The sequence below is a fragment of the Caenorhabditis remanei genome, chromosome I, assembly GCF_010183535.1.
Source record: "Caenorhabditis remanei strain PX506 chromosome I, whole genome shotgun sequence".
Classification (NCBI taxonomy): Eukaryota; Metazoa; Nematoda; class Chromadorea; order Rhabditida; family Rhabditidae; genus Caenorhabditis; species Caenorhabditis remanei.
Window position 1 is genome coordinate 8953191 of NC_071328.1, and position 21866 is coordinate 8975056.

At 37.2% G+C, this 21866-nt stretch overlaps 8 protein-coding genes across 8 annotated transcripts; 5 read left to right on the forward strand and 3 right to left on the reverse strand.

Moving 5' to 3' along the window:
* Positions 1-370: 370 nt before the first annotated feature.
* On the forward strand, positions 371-3428 carry GCK72_001841 (uncharacterized protein; the record flags this gene model as incomplete). The annotated part of the gene is made up of 8 exons (XM_053723148.1): positions 371-605; positions 651-781; positions 827-1543; positions 1589-1661; positions 2313-2572; positions 2623-2747; positions 2794-3251; positions 3304-3428. The coding sequence occupies 8 exons, from the start codon at positions 371-373 to the stop codon at positions 3426-3428; spliced, it is 2124 nt and encodes a 707-aa protein (XP_053591793.1).
* Positions 3429-3691: 263 nt separating this feature from the next.
* GCK72_001842 (uncharacterized protein) lies at positions 3692-5948 on the forward strand (the record flags this gene model as incomplete). Its single annotated transcript, XM_003114891.2, has 11 exons — positions 3692-3755; positions 3805-3901; positions 3946-4049; positions 4188-4426; positions 4473-4566; positions 4616-4718; positions 4766-4901; positions 5217-5396; positions 5444-5564; positions 5613-5735; positions 5902-5948. 11 exons carry the CDS (start codon positions 3692-3694, stop codon positions 5946-5948), a joined length of 1308 nt encoding a protein of 435 aa, XP_003114939.2.
* Positions 5949-6209: 261 nt separating this feature from the next.
* On the forward strand, positions 6210-7298 carry GCK72_001843 (uncharacterized protein; the record flags this gene model as incomplete). The annotated part of the gene is made up of 4 exons (XM_003115088.2): positions 6210-6369; positions 6463-6728; positions 6776-6967; positions 7026-7298. 4 exons carry the CDS (start codon positions 6210-6212, stop codon positions 7296-7298), a joined length of 891 nt encoding a protein of 296 aa, XP_003115136.1.
* Positions 7299-7713: 415 nt separating this feature from the next.
* On the reverse strand, positions 7714-8261 carry GCK72_001844 (uncharacterized protein; the record flags this gene model as incomplete). The annotated part of the gene is made up of 4 exons (XM_053723149.1): positions 7714-7752; positions 7912-8022; positions 8066-8127; positions 8177-8261. 4 exons carry the CDS (start codon positions 8259-8261, stop codon positions 7714-7716), a joined length of 297 nt encoding a protein of 98 aa, XP_053591794.1.
* A 1102-nt stretch (positions 8262-9363) lies between these two features.
* On the reverse strand, positions 9364-15603 carry GCK72_001845 (uncharacterized protein; the record flags this gene model as incomplete). Its single annotated transcript, XM_003115075.2, has 11 exons — positions 9364-9540; positions 9596-9717; positions 9887-9991; positions 10082-10191; positions 10571-10712; positions 10905-11001; positions 11120-11225; positions 11491-11559; positions 11604-11766; positions 11919-11979; positions 15523-15603. The coding sequence occupies 11 exons, from the start codon at positions 15601-15603 to the stop codon at positions 9364-9366; spliced, it is 1233 nt and encodes a 410-aa protein (XP_003115123.2).
* GCK72_001846 (uncharacterized protein) lies at positions 14341-15700 on the forward strand (the record flags this gene model as incomplete). The annotated part of the gene is made up of 5 exons (XM_003115052.2): positions 14341-14415; positions 14462-14626; positions 14676-14959; positions 15374-15459; positions 15510-15700. 5 exons carry the CDS (start codon positions 14341-14343, stop codon positions 15698-15700), a joined length of 801 nt encoding a protein of 266 aa, XP_003115100.2.
* Positions 15701-17294: 1594 nt separating this feature from the next.
* GCK72_001847 (uncharacterized protein) lies at positions 17295-20488 on the forward strand (the record flags this gene model as incomplete). Its single annotated transcript, XM_053723150.1, has 16 exons — positions 17295-17382; positions 17625-17692; positions 17740-17872; positions 17924-18231; positions 18274-18460; positions 18503-18632; positions 18684-18930; positions 18981-19128; positions 19233-19331; positions 19376-19507; positions 19554-19640; positions 19690-19841; positions 19886-20038; positions 20082-20148; positions 20194-20282; positions 20333-20488. The coding sequence occupies 16 exons, from the start codon at positions 17295-17297 to the stop codon at positions 20486-20488; spliced, it is 2244 nt and encodes a 747-aa protein (XP_053591795.1).
* Positions 20489-20587: 99 nt separating this feature from the next.
* Positions 20588-21620, reverse strand: GCK72_001848 (uncharacterized protein; the record flags this gene model as incomplete). Its single annotated transcript, XM_003114676.2, has 4 exons — positions 20588-20842; positions 20950-21087; positions 21140-21194; positions 21517-21620. The coding sequence occupies 4 exons, from the start codon at positions 21618-21620 to the stop codon at positions 20588-20590; spliced, it is 552 nt and encodes a 183-aa protein (XP_003114724.2).
* Between the last annotated feature and the right edge of the window lie 246 nt (positions 21621-21866).

Below are 21866 nucleotides of genomic sequence, written 5' to 3' on the forward strand. Positions count from 1 at the left end.
AATAACACGAAAGGAAGAATGAATAGATTTCTGACCGCGAAATAAGACACCAGAAAGCAAGAAATACTGCAAAAATAAACAAGCGAACAGCCGAACAATTTTTGCGCGTAAACAAGGTACGCAAAACAACAATCGGTGTTTGCAGAACAATTTACACCGGATAACACGCGCAAATAATTTTCAAACATATTAATCCGGTCAAACGTTTGAGCTTTTGGATTAGCACAATCCTCATTCAAACATATCTTTTAGAAGTTATAAACTTTTCCTTTTTAAACGTTTAATTTTTTCTACTTGAAATATCTCGTTTTCCAGGTTCGTTTCCACCTCAACTTTCTTCTTTCGCCCGGTTTCCACACTTTCTCAAGTGATGCCCGTTGATCGCAGCCTTTATATTATCCCAAATGATTCTCCGGTCTGTCAACTAGACGCTGAAGATGCTTTCAAGACGTTATCTGAGAAAGAGAGAAAATACGCTCACTACGTGGCAAAGGCTTCTTTCGACGGAGCTCTAGCCGTTTTTCTTCAAGTTTCTCCGGAATCCGCACCTATTTTCTATGTCCTTTATAGATTATTCAAAGCAGAAACTGTGGACCAGTTGAAGGGTTCGCAAAATAAAAAACTACTTCATTAATACATTTTTTTTTCAGAGAAAGCAATTGCCGTCGGATTCACTGAGGCTGAATGGCAAGCTTTTCTTGTATACACTGCCGCCTTTTACAACAATTCTGGTAACTATAAGGGATTCGGTGACAGCAAGTTTGTGCCAGGGGTTGAACAGGTATCGATTCACCGTGTAGACTCACAGTAAGGTAACATTTTTCAGACGAAAATCCGCGCATTAATTGAGAAATCCGCTGTTGGAACTGATGAGAAAGTTCTGAAGACGTGGGAATCGGTGGAAAGTAAGATAGGATCATTGCAAACAACTGAACTGCAGCTTGGATTTGGAGATAAGGGGGTAACATGCTATCATTCTTCTAACGTCACCCAAGAAGACTCTGAAAAAATTGACCGATTCTTCAAGCAAAGAAATCTTGCATTTTGGAATACACGGCTTTTCAAAGAAGTTGGAGCTGATGGAAAAACGACGTTCACCATCAAATTGGCTTCATCGGAAGAGGGTGTTGTCTCGGAACCTGAGGAATTCGAAGGAGTCGTCATTCAAATTATCAGAGGAGATTATTCATTGTTGATGAAAAGAACTCATGAATGGCTGGCTAAAGCCATTCCAGTTGTGGCAAACAAGAATCAAGAAGAGATGCTCAAGAAGTATATCGAGCATTTCAAGAATGGAGATATCGATTCGCACAAAGATGGTTCTCGATATTGGATCAAGGACGTCGGACCAGCTGTGGAGAGTTATATTGGGTTCATTGAAAACTACAGAGATCCGGCTGGAACACGTTCAGAGTTCGAAGGATTCGTTGCTGCTGTCAATAAGGAGACGTCGAAGAAATTTCAAGCTTTGGTGTCAAATGCTGAGGAGATTCTAAAACAATTGCCGTGGGGTGCAGATTATGAGAAAGATACGTTCCTTAAGGTAAATAAGTTTTGAAAATGTAGTTTTACATAAGATATGCTTCAGCCTGATTTCACCGCTCTTGACGTAATCGCTTTTGGTAGTAGTGGAATTCCAGCTGGTATCAATATTCCAAACTGTAAGTTCCTTTTATCCAGACTTGTCAAAAATCGGGCCGGGCCGAGATTTTTCTTGACCGGGCCGGGCCGGGCCGAAATTCCTCTTGGCCCGGCCCGGCCCGGTCGGCCCGGATTCGAAAATGGGTACATATTTTTACCAATTTTTTTTTGAAAGTTTTCGAAAAAAAAGAGTAAAAATGCTTAAATTATCATACATATTCACATTTTGCTTCAATTTTAAATGTTTACTCGAAAACTATACTTTTTTCAAAAAATTTCAAAAAAATTCCAAAATTTTCCAAAAAAACATCAAATTTTCAAAAATGTTTCAAAAACTGTTTCAAAACGGGCCGAGCTACGGGCCGGGCCGGGCCGGGCCGAGATTTTTCCTGATTTTGGCCCGGCCCGGCCCGGCCCGGCCCGTGACAAGTCTGCTTTTATCCATCAAGGTCTTGCGAACATGCAGCAATAGTTTTCAGTTTTGCTAAATTCCGACACACTGGGCCGTATTTGAATTTTTGAACCTACAATATTTTGCAAAAAATTTCAACTGTTTTTTTCAAGTATATTCCTCGAAAACCTTTAAATCCTACAAAAAAAACATTGGGAGAAATTTTTCTCGGCCTGGTCGGCTTTCAAGTCTGATAGTTTTTAACCAACTTTCTCTTTAGACGACGACATTCGTCAAAACGAAGGATTCAAGAATGTGTCTCTCGGAAACGTTATTTCTGCTCAGCCAAAACAAAAAATGAACTTTTTGGATGAACACGACGAGGAACTTATGTTCAAATTTCATAAAGATTCATTCGAAGTTCAAGTTGGACTCCATGAGCTTCTTGGTCATGGTTCTGGTAAATTGTTTCAAAAAAATGCAGATGGAACATTCAATTTTGATAATAACAAAGTTAAAGATATTATCACCGGAGGACCGGTGAGATAATCTGAATTCCGTTCTCAATGAATAACAATCATTATTTTTAGATTGCCACTTGGTATGAGCCAGGAGAGACATGGTCCTCTAAATTTGGAGTTTTGGCATCAGCATATGAGGAGTGTCGCGCTGAAGCTGTCGGATACGTGCTTTGTTGTAATCCAGACATTCTAAAGTAATATTTGGTTCAAGTACCCAAAAATTCAGCATAAGAATTTCAGAATCTTTGGATACACTGGTGAATTAGCTCATGACGTGAAATATGTCAACTGGTTGAGCGAAATCCGTGCCGGTCTTCTTGCTCTTGAGTTCTATCAAGCTGATCAAAAGAAATGGGGACAAGCCCATTGTTATGCTCGCTATGTTCTCACTAAAGTAGTTTTGGAAGCTGGAAAGGGATTCGTCAAGATTGAGGAGACTAAAGGTGAAGATGGAAAGCCAGATCTTCATTTCAAACTCGATCGCAATCTTATCGACTCTGTTGGACGCCCTGCCGTTAATGCATTCCTTGCTAAACTTCAAGCATACAAGTCAACCGGAGATTTTGAAGGCGGAAAGAAACTTTTCGAGTCGTATGGAGCAGTAGGGGAGACCGAGTTGCAGTGGCGCGAAATCTGCATTGCGCGGCGCAAGCCAAGACGTATTTTTGTTCAACCAAATACCGTTGAAAACAACGGAGGTGAGGAAACGAACAACGCTATAAAATGCCTTCACAAATATTATAATTTCAGAAATCTCATTGGTCACCTATCCAGCAGAAGTATCTGGAGTTATTCAATCGTTCGTTGAACGGTACGATGCTAAAGCCATTGAAGAGCTTTATACATGCTGGAAAAACGATTATAAATGGTTCTAGGATATGCTTCTCCTATATAGACTGTGTATAACATATTGAAACTCGTTAATTTATTATGTTTTGTATCTTCGTTCCCAATGCATAAGCTCGTCTGTGTTACTTTTTTTTCGGATTTCCTGAGTTTTTACAATTGTTTCGGTAAATGAAGTTGCTTTGATTTCATTATATTCCAACAACAGTTTTTTTCTGATTATGGTTTATAACCAGCTTTTTTCTACTTTTATTTTTATCAAGAAAACATCTTTGATAACTTTTTTCCCAGGATGGATGATTCAATGAACGAAGATGAATATCCACAGGCGAAGTTATTGGGAAAATATGAAAAAGGTTCGACAGTTTGATACGTTTTGATAACATACATTTTAATGACTTCCAGCCCATAAACGATCAATAATTGCTCTTGGTAGCTTTTGTTTCGGAGCACAAACCGGTGTGATTTCGATATCACATGACTCATCAAAACTCTGGATTATGTCAGTTTTTCTCTTTAGGATAATATCAGATTGAATGATTTCAGGTACGATAAACGAGCAGAGGAATCAGTCTCTCTCGACGAAAAGATGAACTTATATTCATGGAAGACTGCTGTCCAGTCTGCTGAAGTTTCTGAGGATGGACAGTGTTAGTTTTCATTAAATAAAAACAAATGAAATTCATAACGTTTTACAGTTAAATCGTTTGATTATTTTTCTCTTAAAACAAATTTAGATGATTGAGAGGAAGTAACTATTGAATTTGATTGAACGAGTTCAATTGCAGATCTCGTAGTTATTGCAATGGATGCACAGGTTTACGAAACCGAATTGATTACATCTGTGAAGTTACAAGAACATGACAATGAATATCTCGAAGCAACCTTTTGTGCAGTTTCACCACGGAAAGATAAATACATTACTGCTTCTTATTCGGGATATCTTAGTGAATTCAAAAGTTTTGCTCGGGATCCAGTACGACGTGAACCATATCCCAATGTTAAACAAATCAGCCATATGAAGTTTGTAAGTAAACTCAATTTTAATTAAATAAGGAAAATTGTTCATTCAGAGTCGCGATGCGAAGTTCTTAGCTATCGGACATCTTGACGGTGGAATTGATTTGTTATACGCAGAAGATTTCAAAAACTATCACAAATATGAAGGTGAATAAAGCAACAATCAGTTTTCGTTTTGATTCTTTTATTATTTCAGTTCACTCGATGAGAATTCGGAAAATTGAGTTCCTACCTGGAGATGATCGATTTTTGACAGCATGCGACGACCGTCTAATCAAATTGAATTCGGTTGCCGATTTGTGAGTTTTGTTAGGAGCAAAAAATGACAAATTAGGCAATTTTTCAGTAGCCACGAAACAGATCCATCTCGTTCGACAAAAGCGATACGAGTATACTCTGCTCATGATGCTCCAGTTATCGGATTGACCATTGATGTGAAATCAGGTGGAACGAGATTTGCCAGCTCATCTTCTTCTTCTCAGGTTTTTTTTGTCGAGATTATGAAAATATATTTTTCCAAAAAATCGAAATGGTTTTCGGCCTGGCCCTGCCCGGCCTGCTCGGACCATGTTAAAACAAATAACATGCCTCGAAACCAAATTTTTAAAAACTTCTTTGGTTTTTTTGAAAAAAGTTTAGAGTTCAATCAAAAATTGGATATGTATAGTAATTCAAGCACTTTTACTCTAAAATTCAAAAAGATTTGCCAAAATTAAGTAACCATTTCTGAATACGGGCGACCGGGCCGAGAGAAAGTTCATCCCGACCCGTATTTCTAACAAATAATCTTTGTTCAGATTTTCGTTTGGCATATTGAATTGGCTACACCAATTATGTCAATAGTGAACGATCATACATCGGCAGTGACAGCTCTCTCATTTTCACCATCCAGTCGTCATTTGATATCAGGAGGTGACGACGCAATGATCTGTGTCTACGGTATTCCAGGAGTTGGGGAGGAAAGTCCTGAGCATGAGGTCAATATCAATTTAAACTACTTCTTCAATTACTTATCTTATTGCAGCATGCTCAGGAAGAGGAGGAGTTAAGTGATGAACATGATGATCAACAAGAAAACGAGCCACCTAGTGGTTATAGTCAATCAGCGGAACAAAGTGATTTTGCTAATCATAATGAGGACACAGGTGATTTTCATATGAGTTTTCCTTCTAGCCTTGTTTCAGTTTTTTCAGAAGCCACTCCAACAGCTCAGTATCAAGAATACAATCCATATGCGGAGCCACGTACTCCACCACAAGAAGAAAATGATGATGATCTTGGAGATTATGTTTACAACACGACTACTCAACGTAGCGGTAAGTTGCATTTTTAAAAAATGTTTGTGTATCCGGATGTACCGATTTTCTCATTTCTGGTTTTATATCTTATATCTGTATTTTGTGGAGTATTTTTTTAATGATTTGAATAGATTCTTTCTCTCAATTCATCATCCAAACAACGGAATAAGATTCTTCTTTACAGATGAACCAACATCAGCATCACATGATGAATACAATCCGGCATCATAGACATCCTATGTCTCATTCTAACTTCTAATTTATCGTTCCATTTACGTTCCATCATCTTATTTCTTTTCAATTTGTCTCCTTTCTCAAAAATCTCATTTGTTTTATAATTTATCTTCAAATTGAATTTCATTTGCCACCTAGAATAAACGTATGTTTGAAAATATTGTCTTCAATTCCCAACCCCATATTTTTAGAGATTCTTCGTTTCTGATTCTCGATGCTTTCGAAGGAAAACTCTCAAACACTTAATTTTTTTTTGAAATGAGCCCTCAAAAGTGGCACGACACATTCAGTCAGCTTCTGATTCCAGAAGAAATTCTGAAAGAAAACGGATATCTCTTCTTCGAAAGTGAGATATCAACACGTGCACAGTTCAATAAAAGCAACAAATGGAGTGCGTTCATGTTCATGCCTGATACAGGTGATTTTCCTTTTCTTCCGTCTCGTTTCACTTACTAATCTACTCTGACTCTCCTCGTGGAATACGATAGCTCATTCATCATTACGTTCTCAGATCCAACTCGAAAATGCACCCGTTGCTCTCGACTTTTCAACCGAAAGTCGACGTTTGCATACCCAAAACTCTGCCAATATCATCCACTCAAATCTGAAGATGTCAATGGAATCAAGCATCATTTGTGTTGTTTCAAAAGAGTTGGGACATCGAAAGGATGTCAATCACATCCATTCCATGTACACTCACAACCATCTGAAAATGTTTTGGAAAAGTTTGTGATGACGCCAAAACCTGTGTCATCAAGAGACTATCGGTCTAATAAGGTTTTTTGTGAAGATTAAATTTTGAGTTTCCCATTGAATAATTTAAGGTTTTTGGACTCGATGTTGAAATGGTTCATACGGAAAATGGATTAGAAGCTGGACGAATTTCATTGGTGGATTGCCAAGGGCGTATTCTAATTGATGAGTTCATCAAACCAGAAGGACGAATCGTTCATTTAAACACTCAATTCTCAGGAATCGAAATGAATCATTTGGACGATGCAAAATCTCTCAAACAGGTCAGTAGTGAGAAACGATATGAAAATGATGAGATATATCAGTGATTGCATTTTCCAGATACACAAACTTATGTTCCAATTCATTAACCAATCGAGTATAATTGTCGGACATGGACTTTCGAACGATTTCAAAGCTCTTCAATTAGTACATCTCAAAGTGATCGATACAGGATTGATAGTAACGACTGAGAATGGGAAAATGATGTCACTGAAAAGATTGGCCAAGAAACTGTTGGATGTGGATATTCAGGAAAGAGTTGGAGGTCACGACTCGATTGAAGATGCGATGACGTGTCTCAAGATTGCGGAAAAACTTGTAAATATGTATTAACTTTTTTGTTTATTGAATCCTTTAACTTTTCCCGAATAACCTGTTTTATTTTCATTCTTATCATTCGAGTTTATACTCATTATTATGTTTTCATCTGAGTTAGAAGTTCTTCTATCACTTTTTACCCCTAACCTGTTCAATATGTCTTTCATTCCAAAACTTAGTTTTCCTATTTTTTGGTCGTTCTCGTTCGTTCTTCGATTTCAAAATCTATTTCCTCACTTCTCATTAGTTTTAGCTCACAAAAATATATTATGTTTTTGAGTAATGAAAATAAAGGGTATTCATTCATTTATCAAATAAGAAATAAATACGATTATACCAACCAAAACTTGATTGATTCTCCAGCTTCCTGAGCATATTCCACCGTACTCACACCATTTTTCACTTTTCGAAGCCACTGCTACATATAATTCTATCGCAGCTGCCTCGCGCAACATTCCTCGGCATGATGCTGAAAGAAGAAAAAAGAAAAATGAGTTAACAGAATCAATTAACTTACTCTGACTGATCACCCCAACCAAAGTAGTTCTTCCGTTGATAACTCGAGTTGCACCCCCTCCACTATCTCCCTAGAAAATGAAAGATTTATTCATAACTTGAGAATTCTTACCGCACACGCAACACTCTTTTCAGAAGTTGAACGTGCCAAAATCAGTTGCTCTTCCGAATATTTTCCACTTTTCGGTGTTTTCGATCGGAATACAAACTGAGGTTGAATAACCTGAACCACTAAAACAATTAAAGATTTAAAATAAGAGTGTTACCCATGTCTGTTCATATTGGAATTCCGCTAAACTTGAAGAAGATTCTGGTTCATTAAAAGCAGCTGAAATAAATGTATGTGGTTCTGAAAAGAACTTGTTTCAGTTTCATACGCTGGGTTCCATATCCATAAAAGTCCATTGTCACGCCACCAGCAACGTCAGACATCGATTCTAAATGATTGCGAATTACGGCCATCTCGATTGTATGAAATGAATCACCTGAAACACATGCTGGGCGAAGTCTGGAATTGAGAGGAAAATCATTTTCCATTTCCAACAATGTGAGATCAACTAATGATCCCTGACTTTCAAATTTACGGCATGCAGAGATGAGCCAAATCTTAATGGTGGAAAAAATTACTTGAATTCGTAGAACTTCACTAGAAACCGGAGAATTCCAGTTTTTTATTCATCTTTCATCCACTGTAATCTCTCTTCAATAACTCACTTTCTTTACTAAATAAGGTTGAGTTTTACCCTGTTGGATCGATTTCCCCGTACCAATAGAAACTTTCCTTGCAACGTCGAGATCATCAATAATGTAATCTCTGGAATTTATCAGTAGTATTTCAATTATTTCATTGATTTCTCACGATCCAGTGCAGTCTTTCTTTTCAATAGGTTTATCATTCATCATTATTTTCAGAAATCTGTTCATGTCTTCGGGTAGGCTAGCAAAACAATGAGTTGCAGTGAGAACATGCCGTGAGGATATTACCGTACCACTACATGCTGAAAACCCAAAATAAACAAACAACGTTCTAGATCAATGAAATGAAATATAAAGTTTCCGAACCGCTTCTGTTGCCGCCTCTCGTCTCAGTTTCGACATAAACTGTCCATGGACTATCTTCAGGAAATATTTTATTTTTTTCCCCATGATAAATCTTGTCTGAAATTCGAGATATTCCGTTCGAACGCCTATTCAATCCTTACTTTGCATTTTTTGTCCACATGTTTCCAGTCTATTCTCGTTTTCTTCTTTGCTCAGTTTATCGCATTCAATGAAAGAAACAGTCGATATAAGCATCAACAGGAAGAGTTTTTCATTCATTTTTCAGTTGATTGATAAAATGTAAATATCTAACTTCAGTGATACATTTTGGATTTTTCAATAGGATTCTTATCTGATGAAATAAGGTTTTTAGTTGGTCACGTCTTTTTTGAGTGCTTGGAAAGTTAATCGACTCATTTGAAGAATTTTAATTTGGTAATAACAAGAAAAATCATAGAGTAGAAACAGTAGTGGATGTTGAGAACAAGAGATTCAGTTGAGATTTGACAGGATTCACATTAATTCAGTTTTGAGGTGTTCCATTGTTTGAATACGACACAGGCGTTCCTTCAATAATCATCGGATAAGATGGAGTGGAATTGGCTGAGATGTCTTGTGGAGTAGTTTGAGAAACGTTTTGTGGAGCTCCAGAGACAGAAGATGCAGATGAGCCAGCACGCATTTGAGCGAGGTCACTTGGCTGAAAACAGTTTTTTGAAAACATAAGAATGTAAGTTCAAGAAGTTTGAACACACTGTAAGTTTCTCCTCGTTATACAGCAGCATACGATGAAACTCTGTGAGATGCTCCAGCAGTCCCCAGGCACCAAGGAATCGCTGACTGCACGTCGCACATTTCAGACGGTGACGTGGTTCTTCTGAAATAAAAGATAAACATATTCAACATATCAACTGAGTTTCATCCTTCCGATGAGTTCAAAGTTCTTCGTACCCAGAGAGAGAAACTCTTATTAAACAAAAGAAATTAAATCAGCCCCACTCACGGTCCCTATCACAAGTTAAAAGATTTCGATTTTCCCCACTCACCAGGATCTTTGAATTTGCTGCACCCAGCAACACGGTGCTCTTTGAATTCTTCGAAATCACTGGTAACGAAGCGGCAATGTCCACATACCATTGTGTCACACATTTCTGAAAAACCCAGCAATTGGATCAAATTGAATTATTAGCAAATTTAGAACCATGCCAGTCCCTTCGACAACGTTCTTTTAAAAATTTTACCATTCGGTGCCAATTGGTCATTGGTTGTTCTATCCCCATTTGCGAATTGTTTATTCCGTTTGTTCTGCTTGAAAATCTCATATTCCTCTTCTTCGAATGGCCGTTTTCCGCTGAAAAAATAAATAAAGTTTTATGATTAGCCATGAAGTCAAGTAAACATTAATATATTCGATATGATTTTACTTTTAAAATTCTCTGCCAATAGTTAGTGTACTCTATTTTCCTAATGATCGCAATCTAAAAGTTGCGAATCGTTGATACCGACGCTATTCCAGATTAGGAAAGAAATTGGAAGTTAGCGTTTAGAGTAGCTGATTAAACTAAGTTCAGCAATTACCCAAGTATTATTGCAAATAAAACTATTGTCCGAGAAAAACGTAATGAGGAAAATTAGCCTAGAATTCGAATTTTAAGTTAGAAAATAAATAATCAAAAAAGAGAAAAAAAAATATTTTAAGGGGGTAAAAATCGACTGAAACAATTAAAAACCTTTGCGCTGATGATTCAACGACCTGTGTAACCATCGGCTTCCCGACGGGGATAGCCGATGGAATTGGCGCTACAGGATTTCCATGACGACCTTCGTTTCCAGTTGGCTTTTTCAATGAGCCCAACATAGCCAAATGAACATCTGAAACAGGGGAATGTGAAATATTTTTAACAAAAGGGGAAAAAGATTGAAAACTGTGAAAAAAAACAAAAATTGAAATCGTATAATGAATAAATGAAACGCTGAATGCGAACATTCGACTAGAGGTTGTCGATTTCTATTTCAGATTCTTTTAATTTTGATAGAAAATTCGAGGAAACGAGCCAAACTTACCCAAACAACATGTTTTCCACGAAATTCCATTAAGTGAACGACATGATTCGTCTGCACTTGAAGCTTCATTAAATTGAACAAATCCGAATCCTTGTTGCTAAAAAAGTTATGATTTATTGGTGGAGTAATGATCAGCTATTGCTGCTTATTCATATTAATTCTCCTCAAGAGAATGAATAGAAAAAAGAGAATCCAGAAAATGCATGAAAACTCACAGCAAAATAATTAACAGCCAAAATTTTTCCGAATGGTCGGAACAATTCAATGATATCATCGCGGGTGATGATTGCACGGGCAATGTTTCCGATGAAGACACGGGCTCTGTAATAACCAACGAATTTTCAATTCATCTATAGTTATTTTCCACTCCGTTTTTCAAACGTTTTGCTTACTCCAGAAACATGTGAAAAGAATAAATCTCATTCTTTCTCTTCTTTTTCTTTCTTGGTCACTTTATGTGTCGGGCCCTTTTTTCTAAAAATGTTTACTTTCCCACGACCTTTCTATTCCCTTCTTTTCCCGTTCATTCCCTTCTTTTTATTCATTTTACCAATAGCATTTTTGTGTTTTTTTGTTGGTGACTTACCTGATCATATGAGGATCTTTCGATGATGTATCGTAACTGATATCACTGTTCACCGCAGAACTCCCGACACTGAAAATTGATATTCAGAAGAACTTACGAACTAAGAAACTGACAGATTGAGTATAGTGCTGTATGGAGCACCAGTTCCATCTTCTGAGAATGTTGGTCGTTGCTCTCCATAAACAGAAGTTGCAGGAACAGAAGCAGCGGGTGATGGAGCTGCAGCTGATGCAGGCATACTTCCAGCTCCTGTATAGTATCCGTATTGATTGTAGTCTGAAATTTTATAGGGTTCAGCAGTTATATTTAGAATATCATTTGAAAATCAGATTTGGGTTAGTTCCGGAAGCTATCATGTTTCACTAGTAGGAAAAATCTTGTTGTTTATAAAAACTCGCGTATATTTGCATAATGCTCGTTTGTCTTACCTGCGCTCATCTCTCCCAGCGTTTTAGATTGTTTCTGTTTGAACTCCTTTTTTTGACAGATCTGTAATATTATAACATTAAAAACTCTTTTTTACGGTCTGCTTAGTTGAACGACCATAAGGACGAAATGGTAGAAGGAGGGTAAATTGAAGGTGTGAATACTGTCCGCACAGGATTAATATTATTGATTGTGTTGGTGAATCAATGGGTGTAAAGAAGGAATGAGTGAGGAGGAGAGTGGGCACTCAATCATAACAGCCGACCGCATTTCATTCAAAATGCAAAAGAAATTTGGATTATTAGTTCTTTTTTGCAAGTTTAAATGAACTATAACTTGTGTCTTCGATCGATAAACTTGAATTTTTTGTTCAGCCTCAATTTTTCCTGTCTGCGTCTTTTCGTCACTGTGTTCACGGACACTGTCTCTTAAACGCCGACAATTACAGCAAGGATACTGATACGTTAATTGAGACCGTACAAATCGGGAAGAATGCTCAATCGGGAAGAAACGGATCGGGAAGAAACCATACTTGCAACGGGCCGGGCCGGGCCGGGCCGATTTGAGAATTTTCACCGGCCCGGCCCGGCCCGGCCCGGCCCGGCCCGGCCTGGCCCGGCCCGGCCCGGTCGGCCCGGGTCACAGTACAAAAATTTGAAAATTTGAATTTTTTTGATTTTTTCGCAAAAAAGTCGAATTTTCGACTATGTTTTTACATATCGATAAAACTCAAGTGTACATAGGATTTTTGACTATTTTTGATGAAAATTTCAAAAAATTTCGAAAAATTTTGTGAAAAAATTGTGCTCATTTTTTGACTCCGGGCCGACCGGGCCGGGCCGGGCCGGCAACTTTCTCTACCGGCCCGGGCCGATATTTTGCAAGTCTGGAAGAAACGAATCGGGAAGAAGCAAATCGGGAAGTGACGAATCGGGAAGAACGCTTTTTCGCAAGTTTCAGTGTCGGAAATGAAAGAAACTGTCATTTGAAGGTGTATTGTGTAATTATTGCCACTTTTAATGGTGTCTTTACCTGTTTTTGATGACAATTTTGAATTTCGCTCGATATACCGTAGTTTCGAAAATTTTTCGCAAAACGAATTTCCGTAAAATCAACACAAAAACATGAAAACACACCATTAATAAGCAAAATAACTACACTAAACCAGTGTGTCTTCTCGAGACGGTCTCGAGAAAATTCTCGAGAAAATTCTCGAGAGAGTTCTCGAGAAAAATTTCTCGAGAGATTTCTCGAGAATTCTCGAGAATTCTCGAGAAATTCAGGTCTCGAGGAGCGATTTCACGAAAAACTCACAAAAAACCAATTTTACTAAAATAAGTATGTGAACAAGTGTAATAGAGATTGAGATTAAATTGAAAGAGATTCATTTTTAACAAGAGAACCGAGTTCATCAAATCGAGAAACATTTAAATAATAACTAATGGAGAAACTATATTTTTGTCAATAAAGCTTTAATAATACAAATATTTGGCTCGTGTTAGAAAAAAAACAACGGCACTCCGAAATTCCGCACCCCGCCATAAATAGTAAACAAAATTTTTAAAAACCTATTCTCGAGATTCTCGAGAATTCTCGAGAAATTCTCGAGAGATCTCTCGAGAGATTTCTCGAGAATTCTCGAGAATTCTCGAGAATTCTCGAGAATGTCTCGAGAATTTCTCGAGAAATCTCTCGAGAGATCTCTCGAGAATTTCTCGAGAATTCCTTTTCTCGAGAATTTTTTCTCGAGAAGACACACTGCACTAAACAGAAAACTATTAACTTTTCTTTCATTTCCGACACTGAAACTTGCGAAAAAGCGTTCTTCCCGATTCGTCACTTCCCGATTTGCTTCTTCCCGATTTGTTTCTTCCCGATCCGTTTCTTCCCGATTGAGCATTCTTCCCGATTTGTACGGTCTCCGTTAATTACGAGACTTTAAATAAATGATCGTGAAGTTTTTAAAAAATATGTTTTATGATTGGAATTTTGCTTTCATTTGGCTATATTTCCCATCTATTCTGCACGGAACATTTAATATTATACTTTCAATTCAGATCATCTGGCAGTTATTTGTTTCATTTTTGTGACATTTCACAACTCAATTATGCTCTCTCACTCTCTCTTTTCACCGCTCACGAATGCCACCACCTGGAGATGATGTTCTCCCCCGAGAAATGAATCTCCGTTCGCCTTACACAAAAACTTATGCGATCTCAGAGCAACAAGGAGTTCAGTGGTCTCTCCCGTTCTGATTGCCGTCTCTCTGTCTCTTTGTAATACAAACTTTCTTATTGCCAGAAGAAAAGTTTTATTTTGTTGGGCAGACACAGAGCTTTGCAAAAAACGCTTCAAATTCTTCTCCTTTTTATTACTCTCTTTTTCCTATTCTTACATCTTCTATACGTATCTCTATTTCAGATAATGATAACATCCTCATTACCCAGACGAAATCAACATATTCCAGCCACTCTAAATCACGAAGCCCTCATTCCTAATGTAAGAGTTTCAGATTCAAAAAAGTCTCCAATTACATTATTTTGAGGCTCAAAACTCTCCAATATCAATGCGATACTCAGTATCCTGCGCTGGAGGAGGACATAAAATGGGTACCATCGGAACCTACAGTGGAGTAGGAGGACAAGTTAGCGAAAGTCATCCATCTGTTATAGACTTGAATAACGAAAATAAGGCGATGGATAAGAAAGCAGTAAGTTATTCTCAGTTATGTTAGAAACTATTTCGATAAAAATTTTCAGGTTCATTGGAACATGCTTCTCCTTCTTTTCATGTCAGTTTGCTCGGCGCTATTCGCTGTTATAGCGCTTCAATTTCACTTTTCAAACTCCGAAAAATTCTTAAGAAGTGCCAAATCTTCAAATTCTCCATATAAAGGAGTAATTGATGTTATTCGAGATGTTATTGCATCTTTTGACGTGGCAATCGTTATTCTCTCAATTCTTGCCTTTTTCATATCGGCTCTACAGCTTCTTTTCATAATGAAAATTGTCAAACAAACGCAACAACCAGGAGACGTCGAAGTGTAAGTGCAGAATTTTGGCGATTTCTTCAGCCCAGCCCTAAATTTAAGAACATACAAAAATAATACTTGTCATTTAACGGGCCGGGCCGAGCAAAATTTTTTTTAGAATTTTAAGATTCCAAAAATAAATTTCAAGTACTTTTTCGTCACTAAATTCATTGTGGGATTACTTAAATTCTTCTATTTATTCGAATTTCAGCTCAAAATGTCCCAAAAACTCCTTTTTCAAAAATTACTGAACATGTTTTTTCGGGAAAAAGTCGCTTCATCAGGGCCGGGCCGGTGGAAATTAGGAAATTGGCCCAGCTCGTGATAGGTGTGCAAAAAAAGACTCCACAGATAAAGAAGCACAGTCAGAGAAAATTATAAAAAAAAAGATTGTATTAGAAATTTTTTTCAAACATTACTTTACAGAGCACTTCAATACATGAAATCGACTAGCTTCCTGCGAATTGTTGCTTTCTCTTTCTGGTTTGCGTCAATTATGGTTTTTGTGATAGGTAAAAGCTTGCTCCAAATCATTAAAATAACTACATTTGACATCTTTCAGTACTTTTACTCACAGTTGCAATCGATCCATCACGAAGTTTGGCCTCAAAATGCGTCTCCATAACTTTAGGATCATCTGCAGTGCTCCTCGCCATATGGTTTGCAGCAAAAACGCTGTATTTTTGGGCAAAGATCTCATATGGTCATGTTTATCGCGACGACTGCTACAACTATTTAAGCACACTGGTTTAATAACTTTCTAAAAGGTTTTCGTCTATTTTTTACAGCTTGCCTTTACCGTTTTCTTTTCCATTTCGGCCTTGAGCTTTCTCAACTTTACTAGTACTTTACATAAAGTTGCCACAACTGATCTGACGTTAATTAATAAAGGTTGAGTCATTATTATCAACATTTTAAGAAGTTTAATTGTTTCTATAATCAAAAAATGTTTATCAATTCTTTGTTCATCCCCAAGAAATGCAAATCGAAAAAATAGATGAAGGTTCGCTGGTTGCTTATGCCGTCCGACGCGTCGCGGTTGCGTTGCGTATTCTTCCAGGTTGGCATTTTTCTGTTAGGAGACACGTTTGCATTGCTTCCCCACCCCTTTCTACATACCCTTACTTTCAAATTGTGACATTTTCCTATAGATGAAGACTTGATTCATAATAATTCGTAATTTTTCCTCGAAAAATATTATTTTAAACCCCAAAAGCATTGCATGGAACATTTAGATCTTCATAGCTACAGTACTCCTTCGTTGTCACTCTTTTCTCCCTTCCGTGTTTCCCCCATCTTCACTGATATTTTTACAGACAACAACAACTTGAAAGATGGTTGAGCTAGGAGGAAAAGGACCATACTCCACATCATTCGACAACTCGGTTTTCATTATCCCCGCTATTGTAGTGGTTGCAGTTTTTGGTTAGTTTCCTGCTTCGAGATACGAACAAATAAAATAAAATTATCAACGACTGAAAGGGAAAGGTTTATTCCTTCAAAAATCGAGTTTAGAGAATAGAACAACATGCGATTGCCGCAGTACGTCTTTCCACGACTACAGGTTTATGCTCAACAATTATAACTTCTTCCTTGACTACGACCTCTTGTCCCTCCTCTGGGATCTCAGTTTTTGATGCTGGCTTTGTAGATACAGGAGTTTTCTGTAAAAGTGTTTCAAGTTTGAAGTTATTTTAGAGAGTTTTATGTGGATGTAGATTCATCATATTGACTGTAAACATTTTGCCCAACAAAGTTGAGATGATTTTTACATCTGAATAATAATCAAACATTAACTTACCTGCATCGTTTTGGTCATTCTCTGTCTCCGAGAATACTCGTAGGGGGATATTCGGAAGTTTCGGAAATTCAGACTGATATAAAATTTTGCCCTGCTCCGCACGCTCAAAGTTCAAGTATTCATCAAAAAACTTTTTTTCAGTTTACGCCGCCCTAAAACTTCGTGATGCCACCCTACCAAAGGAGAAGTCTTCGGCTAGACAACGCCGCGAGGAGAAGAAGAAAGCCAAGTAAACCGGTCGACATCTTCTGAATTCTCCAGGAACACAATTGTAACATTCCAAAGACAATTCGACATACCAACAATAATTCAATTTCTTAACTGTCTTTTACTGGGTTTTTTCTTCCAATCTTGTGTATTTATGTTTAGTATTTATTTCATCGGTTGATGATTTCTGGTTTATAATAAAATTGATGACCTTCTATTCGTTGGTTTCCTTTCTTCTTGCTTTGCATTGCACGGTTTCCATAGCAACTCGACAGCGAGCGAGCAGGTGAGAAGAGTATTTCCTGCTCTGTCCTGCTCAGAAGCGCATATTGATCAGAAATGTCTCTCTTTCGGCTTGTAGAATGGGTTTCTCACGCAGTTCCAAAGGTTTCTACAGTACTGAATGCTTCCTTTTATCAAGAACGAGGTTTGTTTCTGCATATAAATTTCAGTTGATAATCAAATTAATTGTTTATTCTTTTCTTCTTGTTAGAATATCCTATGTCCGGTTTTCTTTCTGAGTTCGTTAGTGAAGAGAAAAGTTAATTTTCCAGAACGAAACGTGAGATTAGTGATTATGAGAAAACATGCAACTTCTTCTGAATAAACTTTAACTGTGTCAAGATATTCTTTTGAGCAATCCAATCAACAGATAACATCAATTTTCAGATCAATTGATTGTTGGCGGAGAAGATGGTCAGATTATAATATTGGACCCAGGTTGCAGAGAAGACAATGTGAGTTCATTTTATCTGTGAAAGCCTGAAACATTCTCAAAATTCAGAACCACGTACTTGTTACAACTCAAACAAAATATCCTATTATGGAAATGGCATCAGATATTTTTTTGTCGACGATGGACAGGATTTTGGCAGTTTTGTCACCTACCAAACTCACTTATTATGCAGTTAACTTTGGTAAGTTCTTTAAAAACTTGTTAGACATCCAACCGCACTTTATTACTTCAGCCAATCCAGATGACACTCATGCTACTCTCGATGAAATCTTCTGTCATTCGTTCACAACTTCTGCGTGGAATATGTGTGTAATTCCAATCGACGACTCTCCATCGCAGATACTTGTTCAGTCGATCGACTGTAAATTATCTCTTTTCCAAGGAGACCAATGTGTTTTTTCCCTTGTTCCGTTGAGAGCTCTTCAACCAGGACCAATAGGATATTGTCAGACAACACAGACTCTTTTTGTGGCAAACAATGGATTCTTGGCAGCGATTAAATTCAGTCTCATGTCGAGTGGATCACAGAAAAAGATTAATGTAAGTTGATGGGGAACACAAACACACAGACAGACATTTCAGTATGATTGGTCATTCAATCTTGGAGATACGGCAATCAAAATGGAAGTGACTGAAGGATTGAAACCAACTACAATTATTCTTTGTCGTCGTCATGTTTCTGCATTCAATGGAAGTGGTTCAGTTGTTTGGCAGATACGTTTAGAAGCTGTTGGAATGGCAATGTGTCTTTATAAATCTCTTCAGATCAGTGAGTTCATTCAAAGAAAGGAAGAAAGAACAAACATTTCAGATAATACTCAATTCAATCGTCTCATAATTGCAACATCCGATGATACACTGCTCATATTTAAAGACAATCAATTAATATGGAACTGTAATGCTCAAATGTCGCCAGTTTCCTTACTCGTTTGCTCTTATAAGTATTTTCCAATTCTCACAGAAATCTAAAGGTCTAAAATTGATAATTACAGCAAATCATATGAAAATGTGATCACAATGATGGCTTCGAGCGGAAAAATAGTGATTGGATATCTCGGAACCGAGCCAAGTTTATATAAGGTTCCAGAGGATAAAGTGATTGTGAATTATGCGGATCGAATGGAACAATTGAAAGAAATTGAATTGAAAATCAAAGAATCAGATGCTGCTGGAGGGGCAATCAAGAGAAAAGAAGGGATTCAGATGAAAGTAAATATTGGAGAAATTGGAAAAAGAACGGTTAGAAAACATAGCGTTTTAGCTCATTAACTCATCTTTTTCATCTCCAGATCGAACCGAATGCAGCCAACAATGCCCCGTATTGCAATTTGATGATTGATTTCTCTGAACTGCACAACGTCTCGAAACTTCATATAAATGTGAATTCAGAATGTGCGAGTCCGTCGAAAACTTTTCAAATCAATGTAGGAAGTTCTAGTACGTTTGACTATGAGATTTGATCGAAAGTCACCGAATTTTCAGTTATTCATCGAGTTATTATCCTTGAGATTCAGGGATTGAGAAAAAATAGAAGATTTCAGAATCAACTGCATCCATTCAAATCCCATTTTACGTTGGATCCAAAACGAGCCCAACCAGCAATAAAGTCACAATAACAGCACATTGCATGTTCACTCAGAGTATGCTTTTTTCAAGAATGACTATAAAACCGCCTTTTTTTCAGTGAGCGTCACGAAAACCATCGAACTACCATTTAAAGTTTTGTTCGAAGAATCTCAAATCGATAGAAATGCAAAATATAAAGTGACAATTGATACAGCTGGAGCAGTTATAGGATTGGATAAACTGTTCTCTGGTAAGAAATATCAATTTTTCTATTCATTATTCTGGTTGAATTACAGAATTCGAGTCCGAAAACCCACAAGCAATCGGGTTTTCTCTTCATGGATCTGAGAAGACTGTTTCTATTTTTGCAGCAAATAAATCGAGTCTGTTGATTTCTCAATTTCCAATTTATTCATTATTTTCTATTTTCAGACCGGTATCGTATCCAATCTGAGCATGTTTCTCTTCTCCAAATTGCTTCGAAAGAATTAGTGAAAAGAATTGGAGAATCAGTTCAAGGAATGGAAATTGGAGGAGTTATTCCGTTTGAATATATCAGAGAAACGTTGGATGAGATTCAAGAGGTTCGTAATTGAATTGTTTTTGAAAAGAACCAATTGGTTTTCAGCTCGAAACAAAGAAGAAAGAAGAGTCGAAAGTAATTGATTGTCGAATGAAAGAAGTGAGAGCAATCGAAGGATTATCTCTGAATTCTTGTAAAACTGGAAATATGTCAAATCTCACTGCAATGGATGCACTTTTTGACAAGTCTTATCGAGAGGTATTCCAAAGAAATAAGACTGTGTTACGGATAGAATTTTAAGCTTCTTACATCAATGGACAACTACAACAACTTCTCAAATAAAATTGAAAATGAAAAAGCTGCGTTGAGTAAGTTTTTCAAGAACGTTTCAGCTGAATATCATTTCGTTTCAGACTCATTATTCCAATTGGCTGCTGATTTATCAAAACTGTCCAGAGTTGAAACTGTTCTCACCAATAATTTCTGGACAACCACACATCAGGTTAGAATAGAAGAAAACTATCGTAAATCCTTCAGAATTGATACTTTCAGTCTCTCCGTGAACGCCTTTGTTATGCCGTTCGATCGGATCGTGGAAATGAAATGGCTATGATTGAGAAACTGTGCGAACACTCTCCAAAAGAATTACCAAAAATCAAAGAAGAAGAAGAAGAAGAAGAGGAGAAGGAGGAATCAATAGTTGCATAAACATTGATCTTAAAATGCCACAGTTCATGTAATTAAAAGAGAAAAAAAAAATAAAAATCAACAAGAGAAACGAATAACAAAAACAAAAACGCATGAAATTTAGTCCATAAGATCGAAATCGTCTCTTGTATTGTTGTAATCCATAACATGTCGCTTGATTTTCGATGCATTTGTCCACGTAATCATGTCTTCTGAAGCACGCGTCACCATGAATGCTGGATCAGTGACGAGTTTTGTTCCAATTCGAACATGACCTTGTTCAACAAGGTCTGATGCCGTTTTCACTGATTCAACCATTCCGATATTTCGCATTACAACTGGAAGACGACGACGAGCGAATGAAGCTCCAGTGACCTGAAAATTGTGTTTAATACGGCGTATATACCTTATCTAAGCTATGAAAGCTGTTCACAGGACAGGTGGTGAACTAGAATGAAAATTGCAATCGAAACAACTCTCACTCTTCCAACTCTTTCCAGAGTATCTCCAGTTGGCACGAGTCCAGCTGCGTAGAACTTTGTCAACACGTCATCCGTACACTTGTCTCTAAATGGATCCGAGTAAGGGAGATTTTTGATTAGCTCGGCTAGTTCACGACTCTGAAAACAAATGTTTATTATACTGTTTAGAATTGGAGATCGAAGAACTCACCTTTGTAGCCAGTGTGTTGTATAGAGCATAGTGTTCGCGCTTTGTCACGTGAAATCTGAAAAATGATACATAAAAAGTTTTAAAAAGTTCTTCTTTGAAATGTTGTTTTCTAATAAAACCTAAAGCCAATATTTATATTACATCAAATTACAAGTAATTTGTCATGTTTGAGATTCACACATTTCGTGGAAAAAACTCATAGGAAATCAGTATGAGCGTTTCGTTCAGTCCCATTTTATTTTCCCAGAAGTTTTTTCCTCGGAATGTGGGGGATATCTCTTTGTTTTAAAATGTATTTCTTAACATTCAGTCTTTGACAAGAGAAATTTCGGCATTGACACAACCCGAAATTCGCCAAAATTCTAAGTTCTCCGTACTTTTTTAGCATATCTCCCTGACGGCCTTGTTGATCCACTTGCCACGACATGAAGTCAGTCTTTTTGAGGAGCTTCTGCTCATGAGTTTTCAGTTTTCGAACCATTTCAAGAGTTCGTTTTTCTGAAAATCTATGTAAAACGGTGCAAAAGAGAGAACTAGAATGGCAATTGAGAAAAATAAGAGGGTTTTCTAACCCAAAAATATTGAGAACACGCAGCTCGTGATTTTTTTTACAGAGGTCATGATTTATTAATTATGGTAGAAATAGAAGCTTTAATTGATAACCGACAAAAACAGAAAGTTATGAAAAAAAGATCCAGAGAAAATGGCGTTTTTATGTACAAAAACA